At 43.3% G+C, this 19,047-nt stretch overlaps 2 protein-coding genes across 4 annotated transcripts in view; both read left to right on the top strand.

Moving 5' to 3' along the window:
* LOC132774322 (carboxyl-terminal PDZ ligand of neuronal nitric oxide synthase protein-like) overlaps positions 1 to 8,999 on the top strand; it is an 81,162-nt gene extending 72,163 nt beyond the window's left edge. For all 3 annotated transcript variants that reach the window (XM_060774336.2, XM_060774335.2, XM_060774337.2), the window contains 2 exons: positions 3,285 to 3,552; positions 4,565 to 8,999. In XM_060774336.2, coding sequence (XP_060630319.2) covers positions 3,285 to 3,552; positions 4,565 to 5,045 — 749 coding nt within the window. In that variant the 3' untranslated portion in view covers positions 5,046 to 8,999. The remainder of the gene's footprint in view (positions 1 to 3,284; positions 3,553 to 4,564) is intronic.
* Positions 9,000 to 13,811: 4,812 nt separating this feature from the next.
* The window catches only part of UHMK1 (U2AF homology motif kinase 1), a 31,333-nt gene continuing 26,097 nt past the window's right edge, over positions 13,812 to 19,047 (top strand). The window contains exon 1 of the mRNA XM_060774339.2: positions 13,812 to 14,084. Coding sequence (XP_060630322.2) covers positions 13,853 to 14,084 — 232 coding nt within the window. The 5' untranslated portion in view covers positions 13,812 to 13,852. The remainder of the gene's footprint in view (positions 14,085 to 19,047) is intronic.

The following is a 19,047-nucleotide window of genomic DNA, read 5'->3' as shown; positions in this document are numbered from 1 at the left end:
CACCTACAATCACAGAGCATTCTGAACCCCACCAACGATAAAATTGGGCCAAACCTCCCACACAGAATCCCCATGTGGGCCACAGCAACGCGTAGCAGGGGACGGCTAGTAACATAATAAAATCAATCACAAAAAAGAGGTGAGGAAGGAGGGAGGGCTGCTTCCCCCCCCCCCCCCCCCCTCTAATTTGGGCAAAGAAGGGATAACAGGCTGAGAGACTCTTGTCTCTGTCACTGGCTTGGCATTAAATTCCTAACAAAGACAGGTTGCTTTTCTTACTGTTCACACATAATTGAATTAGCACTTTAAAGCATATTAATAATTAACTGTTTCTTAGTCCTTTCCCAGGAATTATGTTTGCTTTGATTTATAATAAGTCTGTCAAGTACTGCTGAACAATCATGGCAGTTAATGGGCGAAGTCTTCTTTCAGATTGGAAACTGATTAGAATAGAAAACAATGGAATTGAATTCTTACAAAAGTATCTGTTGGGACTGCTGCTTTCTCACTTGTTCCGGTGGCGCAGTGGATAAAACCCTTGTGCCAGCAGGACTGAAGATCGACAGGTCAGAGGTTCGAATCCGGGGAGAGCGCGGATGAGCTCCCTGTCAGCTCCAGCTCCCCATGCGGGGACATGAGACAAGCTTCCCACAAGGATGATAAAACATCAAACATCCGGTCATCCCCTGGGCAACATCCTTGCAGACAGCCAGAATTCTCTCACACCAGAAGTTACTTGCAGTTTCTCAAGTTGATCCTGACATGGGAAAAAACTTGTTCATAAATCTGACAGCGAATAGTGTCGCAGTCAAATTTGCTGGTAGTCAAGGGGATTAAAATAAAAAGGGATTAGAAAAGTTTCTGAAAGATCAGTTTAAACTTGAGAAACAGCTTATGCAAGTGTGAAGTGTCAAAAAATCTCAGTGTCATCTCTATGCTGGTTGGTCTGATGTAATGTTGACTGACCGAAAAAGGATCTTGATATTTGAACAAAATGTGGACTCATCAAGCAGATGCTGGGGGGAAGAAAAGGCAAATTCCATGTCAGACTTAGTTAGAAAAAAATTAAAAATAGATAAAAATTCCAGCACCATAACATATTTACGGTACAACCATACGTAAATGTATTTAATATAGGTTTTGTCATAGCACTTCAAAAAGGATAATGTAGAGATGGAGAAGCTGCAGAGAAGGCAACAAAAACGGTTTTGTTGAGGAAAGATTGGGGAAATGTTACTGTACTTCAGACTGTTTAGCTTTGTTAAGGTTAAGCCAGAATTCTGTAACCATGAGTAGTAGGAGATTCTGGACTGATAAAAATGGATATTTCTTCACACAAGATCAAATGAACACATCTGTGGGCCATACACAAAAACAACCTTGATAAAACAATTGCTGCTATAGCAACTTCTGACTGTTTTATTGTAGTGTATTTTCAATGTACATTCGAAGGAATATATAACATACTAGCTGTTCCCTGCCACGCGTTGCTGTATATGTCTGTGTATGTGTTTTGTGTGTGTATAGGTGTGTATATATTTGTGTATATGTGTATATACACATATACACACATAAAACATATATACACATTTTATGTACATGCGGCCCGCTCTCTGTCATGTTTGGTTCCTATGTTCTGTGTATATTGTTTTATATGTTTTGATGTTTTACATTTTAATGTTATGTTGGTTATTTTACTGCAATTTGTATTGTTATATTGTAGTTTGTTGTTCGGGCTTGACCCCATGTAAACCGCTCCAACTCCCCGTTGGGGAGATGGTGGCGGGGTATAAATAAAGTTTATTGCTATTATATTATTATTATATACACATATGGAGATGAGCACCAACCCCCGGAGTCGGACACAACTGGACTTAATGTCAGGGGAAAACCATTACCTTTACCTATGGGTATATTTGTGTGTTTGCATATATATATGTGGTTTTGCGCATGTGCTGCAATGTAATTTTTTGGGTTTTTTTGCTTTTAAAGTCTCTTCTGCTCTGTTTTTCAGGTTTTATTTTATGAGTGATGGTAACTCGTTGGCCTGACAGGTGTATTGTGTCCAAATTTGCTGTCAATTTGTCCCGTGGTTTTTGAGTTAGATTAACCCCACAAAGAAACACTACATTTTTAGTGGGTTGTTGTAGGTTTTTTCGGGCTATATGGCGATGGTCTACAGGCATTCTCTCCTGAAGTTTTGCCTGCATCTATGGCAAGCATCCCCAGAGGTAGTGAGGTCTGTTGGAACTAGGAAAAAGGGTTTATATATCTGTGGAATGACCAGGGTGAGACAAAGGACTCTTGTCTGCTGGAGCTAGGTGTGAATGTTTCAGCTGACCACCTTGATTCCACAGATATATAAACCCTTTTTCCTAGTTCCAACAGACCTCACTACCTCTGAGGATGCTTGCCATAGATGCAGGCGAAACGTCAGGAGAGAATACCTCTAGACCATGGCCATATAGCCCGAAAAAACCTACAACAACCCAGTGATTCCGGCCATGAAAGCCTTCGACAATACATACTACATTTTTATTTATATAGATTGGAAGGAACTGAAAAGTGCAGCAGACACCACAATTTCATAATTCATTTTATAAACTCCATAATACCGTAATTCATTTTATAAACTCCATAATTCATTTTATAAACTCTCCTACTTAAATTAGAATTCAAAAGTAATACTATAAGCAGAGTAAATCTGTAGAACAGCTAGGAAATCAAATGGAGATTATCTGAGTGCACAGATAAAAATTAGGGCCAGAGGTCATTGTCAAGAGAAAGACGAAGTAGGGGGGAGTCTATGGGAGGTGACAACAACCTGTTGGAGGACAGAAATAGATGTGCCAGATGGTCTGTCCTTCATCTGGCACATCTATCCTGCTGCCTTCGGGTCAAGTCCCATTGCTAGTGTTAACGAAAGACTGAACTGCTAATCAGCGCAAGTGAGCTTATTCTTTTCATTAAAGAGCAAAATCTAGTAAGCCAGACCTATCTCCCAGATCCTGCAATCTATGGCCTCATCTACACTGCCATGAAACTGAATTATATAGCAGTGTAGATGGAGCCAAAATATGGCAACCGACAATGTTGTTCTTAGTGAATTTCAGCATTACCCTGAGTTAGAGGTGATCTATGGAAATGAATGGGACTTCTTTTCCACTATTTCATTTAGTCATATTAATGTTACTGGATTTCACCTGTTCTGGATCATCTGCCAAGGTAAACAATGCCTGTAACTTGCCCCAATCATGTAGGTGTTTTGTTTTCTTTTCTTGCAGTTGACCAAAGCATGTTTGAGAATGCCAACACGAGCCCTGTGCTAAAGCCGCCAGTCACTAAACCTGCATCCCTGCACTCCCAGTCTTTCCCAGGAAGCCAGCCCCTCAAGAATTTTGGAAAGACTGTGGGTGCAAAAGTCAATGACTTTCTGCACAGGAAAGAACCTGCCAACCATACCAACATGGGGGTAACAGAGGTCAACGAGAGTGCAGGGGCAGCACTCTCCTGTGCGCATATGCTACAGGAAGGCCAAGGCAATTCAGAGGGGTAAGTGGCATCATGGGCCTTCTTGGCAACAACTCTTTGTAGGTTTCCCAACTCATATATGCCACAGCAAGAACATGGTTGGCCTCCTCCTCTTCCTCTTGTCTCTTGTTTTGCCGACTTTCTTCTCTTTCTTCTGTTACGGCAGGATAATAGAAAAGGCTGCTTAGGTCAGGAGACCCAGCCAGCACACCAGAACATATCACACCTCAACAGATTAATAAGGAAAAGGGGTTTTTCCTGATTTAGCAAGTCATTATTTATTTATATTCCGCCTTCTCACCCCGAAGGGGACTCATGGCGGATCACACTACACATACATGGCAAACATTCAATGCTGCTTTGTATAGACAATCCATAGACAGACAACAGAAGGAAGTTGTTTGTTTCGAAACAGTAGCCAGCTGTTTTTGGTGCTATGGAAAGTTTGGCTTGAGTCCAGGGGGTGCTGTCGCTCTATCCTCTATGACGAAGAGCTGTCAGGACTTCCTCTTTCCTTTTGGTTGCCCTACATTTTCTGATCTTTTTCTTTATGGTGTCATAAAACACCTTCACCACTTTTAGTGGTACCTAATTTCTCTAATCACAGCTAAAGCTGTTTTTGAATTGCTTAGGTAAACAATAAGCTAGGCTGACAGTTGATAGCTCATGCCAACTCAGGGCTTCGAACTTGCAACCTTTTGGTTGATAGATCTTATAATTGCTGATGATTTACCAGTTGTGCTAAACCTCCAGCAATGGAGTAAAAAAGGATCATAGCCACCTCTGTGTTGTGCAATCCTAGAAGAAATGGTTGCTGCAACTCACTTTTTTTTCCAGACGACTTTATATTTGAGCTGCATTTGAAGTGACAGGCATTTCTTATCAGGCAAAAGCAGATTTTTGCACTCTCTAAGATGCTGATAATGCCAAGAGCTAGAAATCTGTGTTGGTTCCTAGTCATCCTTTGTGAAGGATCTGGCAACACACAGTTTTGAGAGAATCTTTTCTTTAACTATATTTATTGTGATTGTAGGCAGACACTAAATGACTCCATTCCCCGGCTGAACTCACCTCCACCGATTACCAAAAAGCGCATCCCAAGAGTGCTGAAGACCACTCAAGATATGCTGATTGCTTCTCAACCGTTGGTAGGTAGCATGGAAGACTCCTTTTCTGAAGAAAATCAGGAATCTTCATACCAACCTAACAGGACAAAGGGGGACCGGAGAGAAACTAGTTCATTGACACTAGAGGATATTAGTACTGGTCCTTGTAAGGCATTTGGTGTGCTTGATCTCACTCAGAAGGAAAATCTGGAGCCCAAAGTGAGCACCGCTTACAAAATATCCTCTTCTGCTTTCCAAAATGATGTGGACTCAACTCATGGACTCAACTCAAGTGATGACAAGAACATTTCTGAATGCCAGTTGCAAATGGGCATGAAGTCCTCAAAGCCAGAGTCTTCTGCTCTAGAAAGTGAAGATGACAGGCTAGATTTGATGTCTTTTGAGTAGAATTGCCTTCTTTCACTAGCTACTGTAAGTGTGCTTTAGTTGTATAGTTCTATAGGTCTGTTATTGTATTTGTTCTTTTATAAGATATACTGAGCCAGATAACAGAACGGAAACCATATTCTCTGAAGGTAACGTGCTGTTCTGCAAACATAGGGTAGGAAGCATCTTAGGAGAAAATCAAGCACTTTTTCTAGCAGCTGGACATCCTTACGTGCATCAGGGAAGGCCAGTTGATGTGGGATGGCCTGCTTTTGTAAGTATGGCATCAGGCCGTGGATACAGACTGTATGGGAATCAGTCTCAGCAAAGATACGGTTCACAATTGTGCATGTTTGCCAACATACACATGCACAGTATCTATCCCGTGTGAACAGCAGGCACATGCTCCTATGTTTTTGGAACATTTCACATCAGTCCTTCCATTCTCAGTTCTGATCACAACACTTTGTTTAATGATTGACGACCCAGAGTGCTCTCACCCTCAAAGAGTGAGACCCCAATTATGAGATCAGTAATCTGTTCCCTTCAGTGTTGCCTTGACTAACGATAATTCTGTTTTGCTGCAACTTTGTGGAAGATCTGACATGATAGCACTTTAATTCCTCTTTATGAACAAATGTCTTGGTTTGAGAAGCAAAAGGCCACCCCTGCTTACACTCCTCCCAAAGGCACTTGTGAAACCATATTTGGCCTATTGTTCATTTGTACCTGGAGATACAGAACCTGTCTTCCATATCCAAAGACCAGCTTCCAGATAATCCTCCATGCAGAACTTACTCTCATTAAGTATAGCAATAAATACTAAAATGAAGCGAAATCTAGACTGAGTAGCATCCTGCTCCAATGCGATGCTAATGGCTTCCAGGAAATAGAGTCTTGCTAGCATTGCTCCCTTACCAATCCAACTCATAACTTTTCTAGACGTTGTTGGTACTGGTCTTAAAAGCTTACATTTGCTACCCAGATTCAGCACTAGATATTTTGATCCTAGAGCACTTCATGTGAGCAGGGTGTGTTGCCATTAACCTGTTCCCTGTAATCTCTTCACTGATTGGGTATGTGGTGGCTGATATTTTCTCACATTTCTTCTAAAGCAAGACTGGAAGATAGTCAAAAGGACCTTTCTCTCCGACTTGTGCATGAGCACATTTAGGATGATGGCATACATATTAAATAATATTGTCTGGAAATGCCAGTTTTATAGTGTCAACCTCCTTGCATAGGAGCACTTCAATTTTTAGTACGCTCCAGCAATACAGTCATGGCAGGTGCTCCAGTTATTTCCAAATAGTGACCTCAGCTGAGAATCTGCTTAAAAAGACATTTCTTCTAAAGGAAATTTTAGTTATTTTATATTCAGAAATACTGGGAAAAATAGAAAGAACCTAAACAATACAAAGAAAAGAGATCTTCATAATATACAACACTAAAACTACTACATCTAATTCAACTACATCTAAAACAATCACCCAAACTACTAAAACTATTCCACAAACTGCACACTCATTGTTGATTTTTACTCGTTATCTGACTCCCTTTAGCTAATACTGTTTTTCTAGATGTCTATTTTTTAAATTCATAAATATGTATTAAATACAGAGATTTTAAACGGATGGAGCTCGTTTGAGTCCAGACCTCAGTAGTTTGCAAATTGATTTCCAGATAACTCTGGATTTTGTGGAAGCATTCTGACTGTTCTTTAGTAAGGAGAGGTAGGCTGAGTTCCACTCAAGCTTCCCTGAAAGGCTACTTGGTCACCACTGCCACTGATACTTCTCTGCATTGTATAGCTACTGAAGGAACACTTTTAGTTCACTGGGGTGGGAACTGAATATTAGCAGCATCCCTATATGAACTGATGGTGTGATACCTGATTCTGGACAGTTTGTAGGAGTAGGAGAACAATGGCTGCTTTGGGAAGTGAGGAAGGTGTGGAGGATGAGAATTTGAAAACCACCCTGGCATTCCACTGCATTCTAGTATTGTGAAATCCCAAATAAAATTGCACATTATTGATCAGCAACTGAAATAAATTATAATTGAATTCCAGATAGTCATATCAAATAATCGAAGTATATTCCTCAGCAAAAAAAATGTAAAAAGTAATTGAGAATTAATTATTGGAAGTAAATCTATTTAGCTGTACTCTTAGTAGCTTGATGTTAAGCACAAATTCAGTAAAAGATTAAGCTTTCCCGATGATTATTGCTTCTATCCTAGGGACATGCTGGCCATTCATATTACTACCATTGCATTTTAAGATGCATTAGGCAGGGGTCCTCAAACTAAGGCCTGGGGACTGAATACGGCCCTCCAAGGTCATTTACCGGTCCTCACTCAGGGTCAACCTAAGTCTGAAATGACTTGAAAGCACACAACAACAACAACAACAACAACAACAACAAACCTATCTCATCAGCCAAAAGCAGTTTCACACTTCTAACTGAAATACTAATACATTTATATTTGTTAAAATTGTTCTTCATTTTAATTATTGTATTGTTTTAAAGTGTTTTTGCACTACAAATAAGATATGTGCAGTGTGTATAGGAATTCACTCATGTTTTTTTTCAAATTATAATCCGGCCCTCCAACAGTTTAAGGGACTGTGACCTGGCCCTCTGTTTAAAACGTTTGAGGACCCCTGCATTAGGGCAGTGGTGTCAAACTTATTGCCCTCCAGGTGTTCAGCTTGGACTTCAGCTCTCAGAATTCCTGGCCATTGGACAAGCTGGTAAGGGCTTCTGAGAGTTGGAGGCCCAAATATCTGGAGGGTCACAAGTTTGACATCTCTACATTAGAGCCTATCTCAAAAAGGAAAATGAGAGCTCATTCTTCAGTGTATTTAAACTTAAGGAATCCCACTGGAATCAACCCCTTATGTAAGAACACAATACAGGACTGGGCTAGTCATCCAGCTCCTCCATGCAGGACTGTAATTCTTAATACAATGTCTACTTTGGTTGAAGTATACATTTTGGTTCTTGAGCTATTAGAGACAGTTATAGAGTCAGGTTTTTCATTTCATTTCATTAGTATGACACTTTTCTTCCAATTGACACCTTAGGCCGTTCCCAATCAATGTAAAAATCTTTAACAATAGTGTTACAATTAATATCCCCATATCGAACAGTATAAAAGCATTTAAAAGACATACAAATGTGTGTGAATGCATGTGTATGTATACATACACAATCCAATAAACTTCCCTCCTTACACATTAAAAGCCTGCTTACGCAAGTAAGCTATTTGCCTGTTTGCAAAGGAAAGCAGGGTGGGAGCCGGGCATTTGGATGGATGGGAGAAGCCACAGAGAAAGTTCTTTCTCATGTCTTCTCCAATCAAGCCTGTAATGGTGATGGGAATAGGTGAAAGGCTTCTCCTGTGGATCATAAAACTGACAGGGGAAATGTGGACTTTCCGATAACCTGGATCTTGGTGCGAAGGGCCAGTAGTTTGACTTGTATCCGGAAATGAATGGATAGCCTGTGAAACTGTTTCAGCAAGGCAATGGCCAGATGTGTCATACATAACAATATCAAAGGCCCAAAGAATTGCAGGATTTAAACATTGGGTCTTGACAGACATATATTGTATGCATACCTTGTGTTTACTATATTCATTGAAATTAAGGCCTTCAGTGGCTACTAGTCATGATAACTCTCTATTCCCTGTAGTACTTCTGGCAGTCTCACTGGCGGTATCAGTTACTGGAGAGCACAAGACAAGAAGATGCTATATTTTCTATGGGTTTTACATAAGGACAAACAGCTGACTATTTTGAGAACAGACTAGATTGTGGTATTATTCAGAATGCTTCCTCTTACCTTTTTTTACAGTCTGTTCTACAAAAAATTAAGACAAGTTCCATACCATTTTTTAAATTTAGAAATTGCAACAAAACTAGTGCCTCAAATATTTCCTTCAAAATAAATAAACGAACATGCAAACAAACTGGGCTTTTTGTCTTTCTGGTCCCTGTGAATCACATAAACAGATGAATCTCTGTGGGCGCAGAGCATCCCCTGAATCTCCCAGAATTCTATAAATATATTTTGAGTTCAACTTCCTGATCTCAACTTCCTCCGGCTTACAAGTTGGAGTATATGAGATTGATACCCCTCTTGATCTCAATGAGACAGATTGTCATGGCAGCTCACAAAACATCGACCTCAGTTATCAAACACCCTCTTAATCAGCTTATATGTGGAATGTGTTGGGAGTTTCTTGTCTCTCCCTTGGACGGGTAGTTTGTTAGCACTTAGCTAACAAACTAGTTTGTACTTAGCTGCCATTTCTTGCCATTTTCATAAAACTTAGAAAACTTTGTTTTACTGTCCCATTAGTTAAGGTTTTTCTACAGGGCTACGGAACCACCATCCTCCAATATTGTTGTTCCAAGCTGGAGACTTGAGTTGGTCCTTTCCCAATTTTTGAAGACAGCATTTCAAACCACTGGCAACCTGCAGTTTTTGACACCTGACTTGGAACGTCACCTTATAGCAATGATATAAGCCAGGTGTTCCAGTGAACTAGAAGCCTTCTGGAACAATGAACCCTCCATGGTGTTCCATTGAGACAGTTGTCCTAAGGCCTGACATCTCCTTCTCACTAAGGTAGTATTGGCCTACTGTGTCGATCAGCATAATTCTTCCTGTCCTTTCCCAAGACTCTTCAGTCAACCTGGAAAAGAAGCTCTATTTGTTGGATGTTAGAGGAAAGCTCTTGCCTTCTACACAAACAGAACCTCAAAACATCAGATCTTTCCAGAGCTTCCCAAAAGACTTGTTGTTTCAGTCTCCTCACAGAGACTGTTGACCATCAGGCTGCCCTGTGAATTTGTGGTCAGACTACTTTCCCAGGATATTTGATCACTCTCCATGAGAGCAGTGGCCTAATCTACTACCATCTTAAAAGATAAAGCTACAACTAAATCAGCCTCTGGAATTTGTATCCCACTATTATGTGGACTCAAAATCCTTGACACTGCCTCTGGAAGGCTGTGTTGCTTTCCTGTGTAGCCTGACATACACCAACTACAGTTAGAAGATTGCTAATCACCCATTTGTGTAATGCACAGAGACCGCAAAGAAGAACAGGTTACTTATCTATAAGTGTGTTTCTCTGAGTGGTCATCTGTAAAATCAAACAACCCTGCCTATCCTCCCCATTTTTAGTCATGCCACCTCTAGTGTTAACGGCTGCTGCTTTGACAGCCATAGAACGGGTATTTGCTATTATATACCAACTAGGTGTGTGAGGTTATCACCAAAAATCTATAGAATTCTAGAAGGTTCTTAAGATGCTCTGTGCAAGCACAAATCAACCCATTTGTATGACAGTTACAGGTAGGAAACCTGTGCTTTACTTCTCTAATCTACATTTGTTAAGGATTTCTTGTTGAATTACCTAATAAAAATAGTTACATTGTGAAAGTTGTTGGCTTCAATGTGACATTACACACCAAGTCTATTGATTGTTTAGAGGAGAGAGAAAATAGCTTAGTCTGTTTAAGAACAACTAAGAGTCGTGTATCATCTTAAAAATTATGTTATTTGGCAGATTTTGTAGAGTGCTACCTATTTTATCAGATGCAACAGACACTAAGCAAAGCAACAATATGTTGTGGAAGTAACTCTTATTGTGATTTCAGGAAGTAATTGAGAATTGTATCCTTTTTTCAACAAACTCAGGTCAGATATATCTGATGAAGTGATGATACACTTTACAAATGCTTATGTCAAATATAACTCCTTAGTTTTTAAGGTGTCCCAAGACCTTTACTATAATGCAGAATAGTTTATCTGACTGGATGTTAGGAACCGTTAATATATTAAGGCCAGTGTCCTGCCCCCACCAGCCAAGTTGGATATATTTCTGAATTTCTGAAGTTACTGCTTTGATGTACGGTATTCAGTATTTTAAAAAAAATACTAAGACACCATAGGAATCAATGAGAACAAGCAACCATTAGTCATTAGGCAACCTGAAGGCACACATACACGTAGGTTAAATAAGAGTTGTTTTACTTGCCTATAAAAGACTTCAGTACATGTCATTTCCACTTTGGGATGGGAAAACTCTTGAATTGAAACCCCAATGTTGCCTTGTACACTTCATTTCCCTCATTATAAACTATTATTTCAGTCTTCCGAAAACTATCTAAAATTCTGCACCAAAAAATGTAAGTCAGCCATAAGGAGTTCTGCAAATATTTGCAACCATTCAAATGGAAATATTTATCCATATTTGTTTGTTAAAATGTGTTTATTTGGCTGTTAGCATTATTATAATGGCACAGAAGCCTTGCCTACTTTTTACTGCTGATAGCATTCATGCACTGCATAATTATCTAATTTCTAAATACAGCATACTCACTAGTGCCACTATAAGGGAATTCATATCCATCCTAATATGGAAGGGGGGGCTACCTGCTTCTATGTGAAGGAAGAAAGGCAGACTGGGCTTCAGCAAACGGTCTAAAAATGGTTTCTCCTCACTTTCTCCTTAGATGGCCTAGAAATAATAATAATAATAATAATAATAATAATAATAATAATAATAATAATCTTTATTTATAACTCGCCACCATCTCCCCAAAGGGGACTCGGGGTGGCTAACATGAGGCCAAGCCCAAAATAATACAACATAATTAGACACAAAACAGCAAAAATACATCATAACAAAATATATAAAATAACAAAATAAACAGTATAAAATAGCTAGCTTCTGTAACTAGCTTCCTCCATCAATACAAATCTCCCTTTCCCTTGGTGACTTGTCGGGCCAGTTGTCACCTATACTATATCTTTGCATTTCATTTTTTCTGCTTAAGTACTTCATCACACTAGAGAGAAAAAATTCACTTAAAATCCGGTTTCTGCCTCCTGCAAAATTCTGGGGTTTGTTGTTTAGGTAGGAGCCTTAGGTAAAGGTAAAGGTTTTCCCCTGGCATTAAGTCCAGGCGTGTCAGACTCTGGGGTGTAGTGCTCATTTCCATTTCTAATCCGAAGAGCCAGCATTGTCTGTAGACACCTCCTAGGTCATGTGCCTGGCATGACTGCAAGGCGCGCCATTACCTTCCCGCTGGAGCGGTACCTGGTGATAGTATGATAGCTGGGTCTGGAACTGCCGCGTGTTACACACATTCCACAACGGCGACTATGAATAAGGGAAGGGGAGAGCGGCACACTGAGGGCGGGAAGATACTTCAATTTGGTGGAAGGATAGAAAGGAGGGGAGGGTTGAGATTAAGTTTAGGGTAAGGTTTAGGGTTTGGGGTAGGGTATGGGTTAGTATTAGGGTTAGAATTAGCCTTAGGGCTTAGGGTTTGAGTTAGGATTAGGGTTTGGGTTACGATTAGGGTTAAGGGTTAGATTTAGGGTAAGCCTTAGGGTTCGGGTAAGGGTTATACCATTAACGTCGCTGGACCGGCCACGTTGTCCGGATGCCCGACCACCGTCTCCCAAAGCAGTTGCTCTACTCTGAACTCAAGAACGGAAAACAGAATGTTGGTGGACAGGAAAAAAGATTTAAAGATGGGCTCAAAGCTAACCTTAAAAACTCTGGCATAGACAGGGAGAAATGGGAAACCCTGGCCCTTGAGTGCTCCAGCTGGAGGTCAGCTGTGACCAGCAGTGCTGCAGAATTTGAAGAGGCACGAATGGAGGGTGAAAGAGAGAAACGTGCCAGGAGGAAGGCATGTCAGGCCAATCCCAACCGGGACCGCCTTCCACCTGGAAACCAATGCTCTCACTGTGGGAGAAGATGCATGTCAAGAATAGGGCTCCACAGTCACCTACGGATCCACAAGAATACTGATCCTGGAAGACTATCCTACTTGTCCAACGAGGGATCGCCTAAGTAAGTAAAGTAAGTATACCATTACAGAATTCTTACATTCCTTCTATAATATCTGTGTTCTGTTCTGCGTTGTGCAAACAGTGCTCCCAAAGGAGCGAAGAGGAAACAGCATAATGCTCAGAGCTCCAGCTTTCATACTATTACCCGGTACCTATTGATCTACTCACATTTGCACGTTTTAAAACATCTAGGTTGGCAGAAGCTGGGGCTAACAGTGGGTGCTCATGCCGTTCCCTGGATTTGAACCTGCGACCTTTCAGTCAACAAGTTCAGCAGCTCAGTGCTTTAACCCACTGCGCCACCGGGGGCTCCTTAACAGCCTTACTAAACTACAAACCCCAGAATTCTGGAGGCAGCAGAAACCGGATTTTAAGTGGCTTTTTTTCCCCTCTAGTGCAGTGGTTCTCAACTTGTGAGTCCCCAGGTGTTTTGGCCTACAATTCCCAGAAATCCCAGCCAATTTACCAGCTATTAGGATTTCTGGGAGTTGAAGGCCAAAACACCTGGGGACCCACAGGTTGAGAACTCTGGTGTGCTTAAGCCACTGGTTCTCAACCTGGGGTCCCCAGATGTTGTTGGCCTACAACTCCCAGAAATCCCAGCCAGTTCAGCTTTTAGGATTTCTGGGAGTTGAAGGCCAAAAACATATGGGGACTCCAGATTGAGAACCACTGGCTTAAGCAGAAAAAATGAAATGCAAAGATACAGTATGGGTGACGCCTGGCCCGACAAGAGTCCACAATTCCTAACAGGTGGGATGTGAAGAATTGTGGGAGTTGCAGTCCAAAACACCCGAAGAGCTGAAGTTTGCCCATGCCTGGCATTAGACTGTGTATGCGAGGGAAGGCTTCTCCCCCTCCCCCTCCCCTCCCTCCTGAGGCAGGGCTCGCGCAGAAGTGACGCCTCGCGCCTGCCCTGCCCTGCCCTTTCCCGCCTCCCGCATCATGGCGGCGGCGGTGGTGGAGGCGCTGGGCCGGCTGTGGCGGGTGGAGGCCCCGCTGGGCCGCGGCTCCTCGGCCACCGTCTTCCAGGCTCGCTGCCTCAGCCACCCCGGCGCCCCTCCGGCCGCCGTCAAGGCCTTCCTCCCGCCGGGCGCTGGGCTGCCGGCTTCCGAGGCCTACAGCTTCCGCAAGGAGCGCGCCGCCCTGGAGGAGCTGAGGGGCCACCGCAACATCGGTGAGCATGCGCAGTGGGGAGTCGGCGTCTGTGGGAACGGGGGGGGGGAGGCTGCGCATGCGTACTTAAGAGGTGGACTACTGCTGGGGCCCAGGGGCTGCTTCTGGGTCGCTCCCAGCCAGCATTGAGACAGGCCTGGAACACCCTCCAGGCCCAGAGCTCGCACCATCCAGGAAGCTAAGCAGGGGCAACCATGTTTCGTCCTTGGATGGAACATCACATGTTCTGTAGCCTGCCTTTGAAAGGGAGAAACTCGAGTATTTCTTGCCTAAGAAAACCCTATGTAATTTGTGAGGTCAGTTTGAGGCCCCATACATAAACATAGCCATGTTTCTATTGCCTGGGTTAAGAGAGTGGGGCCCAGGAAGACAGTTCCATCTTGTCTGCTGTGTTATGATTCTAATATAATATATTGTATATACATATACAATATATTATATTATAGATATATAATTATAATATTATAATGTAATCTATATAAATAAAAATGTAATGTTCGTTTGTGGGATTAACAGAACTCAAAAACCACTGGACGAATTGACACCAAATTTGGACACAAGACACCTAACAACCCAATGTATGTCCTTCACTCAAAAAAATTGATTTTGTCATTTGGGAGTTGTAGTTGCTGGGATTTAGAATTCACCTACAATCAAAGACTATTCTAAACCCCACCAACGATGGAATTGAACCAAACTTGGCACACAGTTCTCCCATGACCGACAGAAAATACTGGAAGGGTTTGGTAGGCAGTGTCCTTTGGTTTTGGAGTTGTAGTTCACCTACATCCAGAGAGCACTGTGGACTCAAACAGTGATGGATCTGGACCAAACTCTACAGTCACGAATATTCAATATGCCCAGATGTGAATACTGGTGGAGTTTGGGGGAAATAGACCGTGACATTTGGGAGTTGTAGTTCCTGGGATTTGTAGTTCACCTACAATCACAGAGCATTCTGAACCCCACCAATGACAGAATTGGACCAAACCTCCCATACAGAACCCCCATGACTACCAGAGTGGGCCACAGCAACACGTGGCAGGGGATAGCTAGCAATATAATATATTGTATATACATATTATTATAATATTACAATGTAATCTTCTATATAAATAAAAATGTAATGTTCGTTTGTGGGATTAATATAACTCAAAAATCACTCAACGAATTGACGTCAAATTTGGACACAATACCCCTATCAGGCCAACAAGTGACCATCACTCATAAAAACACTGAAAAACACAGCAGAAGAGACTTTAAAAGCCAAAAATAAATAAATAAATACATTACAATGCATGTGCAAAACCACATATATATATATGCAAACACACATATATGCACACACAAAGAACATATATACAGACAGGACCACAGCAATGCTTGGCAAGGGACGTCTAGTACAATATAATCATCATCATCATCATAATTTATTATTATTATTATTATTATTATTATTATATGCAATATTACTAATAATATTACACTATTGATATCGAGCTCTTTTGGGGGGGTTCTCCCAGCGAGGGGAGGCCCAGAGGACCGCAAATGGGGTCCTGACCTTGGCGAGCGACCAGCGGAGGCCAATCCAAAAAGACGCAAAAACGTTGAAAAATCAATCTCACCAAGGCTGAAGAGGAGATCTGCGACCGAAGCGTTTATTTTGCGATTCAGCTGAAAAGGATGCGTTACAGGGATGAATCCTCAAGTAAGCATGCAATACAGTGATTTTCAGGCATATTTATACAGTCAGAACAAAGAAATCCTGGTTTGAATCTCCCGCCCGCCTCCTGTCAGTTTCCCTCGTCCTGATTGGCCGGCTCCGGAACAGCTGGGAGGAGGCTTGGCCGCTGGTCCCACCCTCTCTCCAATCGCTGGCCGCGGCCGCCTCTAGAGAGCCAATCAGAGCCCTCGGAGCGCCTCTAGAGATTGTCCAATCAGCGGCCAGGAGGCGGGCTCTGGTTTGACAGCACAGGAGGGCGGAACGCCCGGGAGGCGTCCGCCAGCTGATTGAACACCTATTGTCTCCTCACAGCAGGGGAGGCGGATGGGGGAACAAGGGATTTCCTGGGTCCTGATAAAAGATGTGTATAGGCAAAAGAGGGTGGCTATGGGTGGTGTCTGGATCTTCAACCTTGCAGGCAAAGGGTCCTTTGTCACAAGGGAGCATGCACAAACACCGTAATTGATGCAATCAGTCTGTTTTTCCGGCTTCTGGCTGATCAAATCTCTGGCTATTGTTTGTCTGAACTCTGAAAAACAAAGCCACAGATTTGCCAGTATTTTCCATGCAATGTCAATATGGATGGAGTTTCTCCCAAGGAAATTGAATTTCCTTAACTGTAATCCCCTGGTCGCATATTCTTTTATAGGGTAAAGTTCAAGAGGGGAAAGACAAGGAAGGGGAAGGCGAGGATACATCTTATTTCATTTCATATTACACATATTTCATACATACATTCTTTACAGTTTATCATAATTCATAGATTTCATAGGAAAGATCCCCACCCCCGCAAAGTTTATTAGAAGACCCCACAGCAATTAATAAAGGCAATCATCAGAGTTCCTGAGGTATGATCCTTTGCAACAAGGGCATGCACCCACAAGCGGGGGCCATGCTTCTCAAGCGGCTGGTTTGGAGTTCATAGGGGAAGTCCGTGGCGCTAGAGCACCAAGTCAGTCAGAGAAGGCAGAAAAAGTCCGTAAAAGAATCTGTGAGTGGTGGCAGGCGGGCCAATGTCCTTTGGAGAACTGCATCTCCCAGCCAAGACCTGGACTCATCTGGCCTCCCTCCCCGGGGCCGCTGCGGTCGGCTGCTGCAGGTCCCAGGCGGCCTGAGTCCACGTGGAGCGAGGGCTGCCGCGGAGAAGCGGGGAGCCCCGGTTTGACAATCAGCTGTTTCTCTGCAAGGCAGAAGTTCTAAAACAAACCTAATTTCTTCCCGGGAGGAGCAGCCCAAAACAGAGAAACTGGGATGGCAGATAGACTTAGAATTAGTCACTGAACAAGGCAAAATTGGAACGGCGGCGATCCGCCATGTTAAATGTTTAGTGGATAGCGGGGTCCGAAATGGCGGTTTCCTTATCCGCGTTTTGGTCGAACGCAGATTCGGGGTCCGGGGAGCACCTGGAGGTGCCCCCCGCGGGCTCACGGCTCTCCGGAGCCCAGAAAGGAGTTTTTGGAAACATTTATGGAGTGCTGAGCCAGGAAGGGATACAAAAGTATCATGCGGAAAGACAAAAAGTTTCAAGTTTCAAGTGGTTTATTAGGGAACGATACAAAGTAAGGAGAGGGGAAAGTTAGCTGAGGTTTGCAGGCATTCCTGGTCTTGGAGCTGGCGGCTGAGGTACATTCCATCTGCTGGCCTCAAAGTTCGGCCCAGGAACTGCGGAACTCCCTGCTGCAGTTCAAATTAAAGTAAAAGCTGGGCTACCGGCAACGTCAGCTGTCAAATCCCCACTCGGAGGCGCTGGAGGCCGAGGGAGGCGGCCTCCTACAGCCTCCGCCCACGCACGGTAGCCCGCTAATGGCAGCATGGCCATCTGCCTAGACGGATCTGCACGTCCCCTTTTTTGACAAATTTTGAGCAGAGAGGGAATGTGCGACCAGCAGCAGCTCAAGACCAGCAAAAGAACAACAAGACCCAGGAAAACTAGAAAGCCCTTTCTGAGCCATGCTAGCGAAGGAAGCCAATCTGTCAGAAAACCGAGATCAAAGCCTACTGATTCTTTTATCCCCGCCGCCAAATCATTCAGGCCCTCTATGGCTTTTCTGACTACAGGGGTCCGGTCTGTCAAATTAAAGCAACACATGTGTCGCACACTCTCACAGCCGTAGTGGTTCTTCAACAAAAGAAAATCAATGGCAGCCCGATTGTCCAACACGGCCTCCCTTAGCTCATGCATCTCAGTAGCTATGGAGGCCAAGGCTTGTGAGGTGTAATTGATGTTCTTGACCAGAGCACAGGCCAGATGTTTAACGGCCCTGTAGTTCATTGCCGCTGCAACCCCAGGGGTAAACAGGGCCGCTGCCACAAATTGAGGAATGCCCTTAATTACCATAGAGGGATCACAATTTGGGTCCAAGTTTTGTATGGACCTAGCCTCTCGATCCAGGGAGTGTGCCAGCTCCAGATCGCTTTTGGAAGGCAAAAAGATAGACAGCCTGCCCAAGGCACAATTCCCAATGGTGGAATTGGCTGGGAGGTAGCTATAGGCTGTCTGCCCGCACAGGAAGAACCATCCAGGGGGCAACACCAAATGGGCATTCATGTAAGGCAGCACTTCAACGGAAGAACAATTTAAAAGATTTTCTTTGGGCAAATCATGGCACTTCCCCACACACTTGGGGATTTGGAAGCAGTGATGGGCATGTGGCTGATGTGCCAATTTAATGACCACCATGCCTGGCTCCCTTTCCCTGACGGCCCTGCCCCACACAGAAATGTCTCTATAGGACATGGCCTTCGATGGGATATTTTGGAAAACTGTAAAATTTCGAAAAATCTCCAGGGGCTCGGGAACCCCTATTAGGCAGGAAGAGAAGATATCAGTGGCTGAGGCCCCACTAGTCAGACAGAAATCGGAAACATTTAAGACTCGGTATGCCAACTGTTGCCAAAAATTAATCTTAGTTGACAACCACTCATACAGTACAGGGCTGGAAGTCATGCATTGGGAAGGGAAAAGCAGGCAAAATAATAGGGGAAAAATCATGCTGAAAGGTGTTGGACAGCTCCTCCCCCTAGTGGCCAAATAGACTTACTGCTTGCAGAGGGTGCTGAATTGCTGGACAGCTCCCAGCGGTCTCGATAGGGCAATGGAGAGGCGAAAGCGGCAGAGATGTCTCAAACGCGCCTGTCAAAATCAGCTGGTGGTGAGTTTGACAGCTGTCAGGAGCTGTCAGTGGAACTTCTGAACCCGGAAGTAGGCGGAAAAGGTGGCTTCCTGTGGGGCTATCGGCTT

This window comes from Anolis sagrei, chromosome 4 (genome assembly GCF_037176765.1).
Source record: "Anolis sagrei isolate rAnoSag1 chromosome 4, rAnoSag1.mat, whole genome shotgun sequence".
Taxonomy (NCBI): Eukaryota; Metazoa; Chordata; class Lepidosauria; order Squamata; family Dactyloidae; genus Anolis; species Anolis sagrei.
Note: the sequence above shows the minus strand (reverse complement) of the source record. Positions and strands in the feature narration are given on the sequence as shown.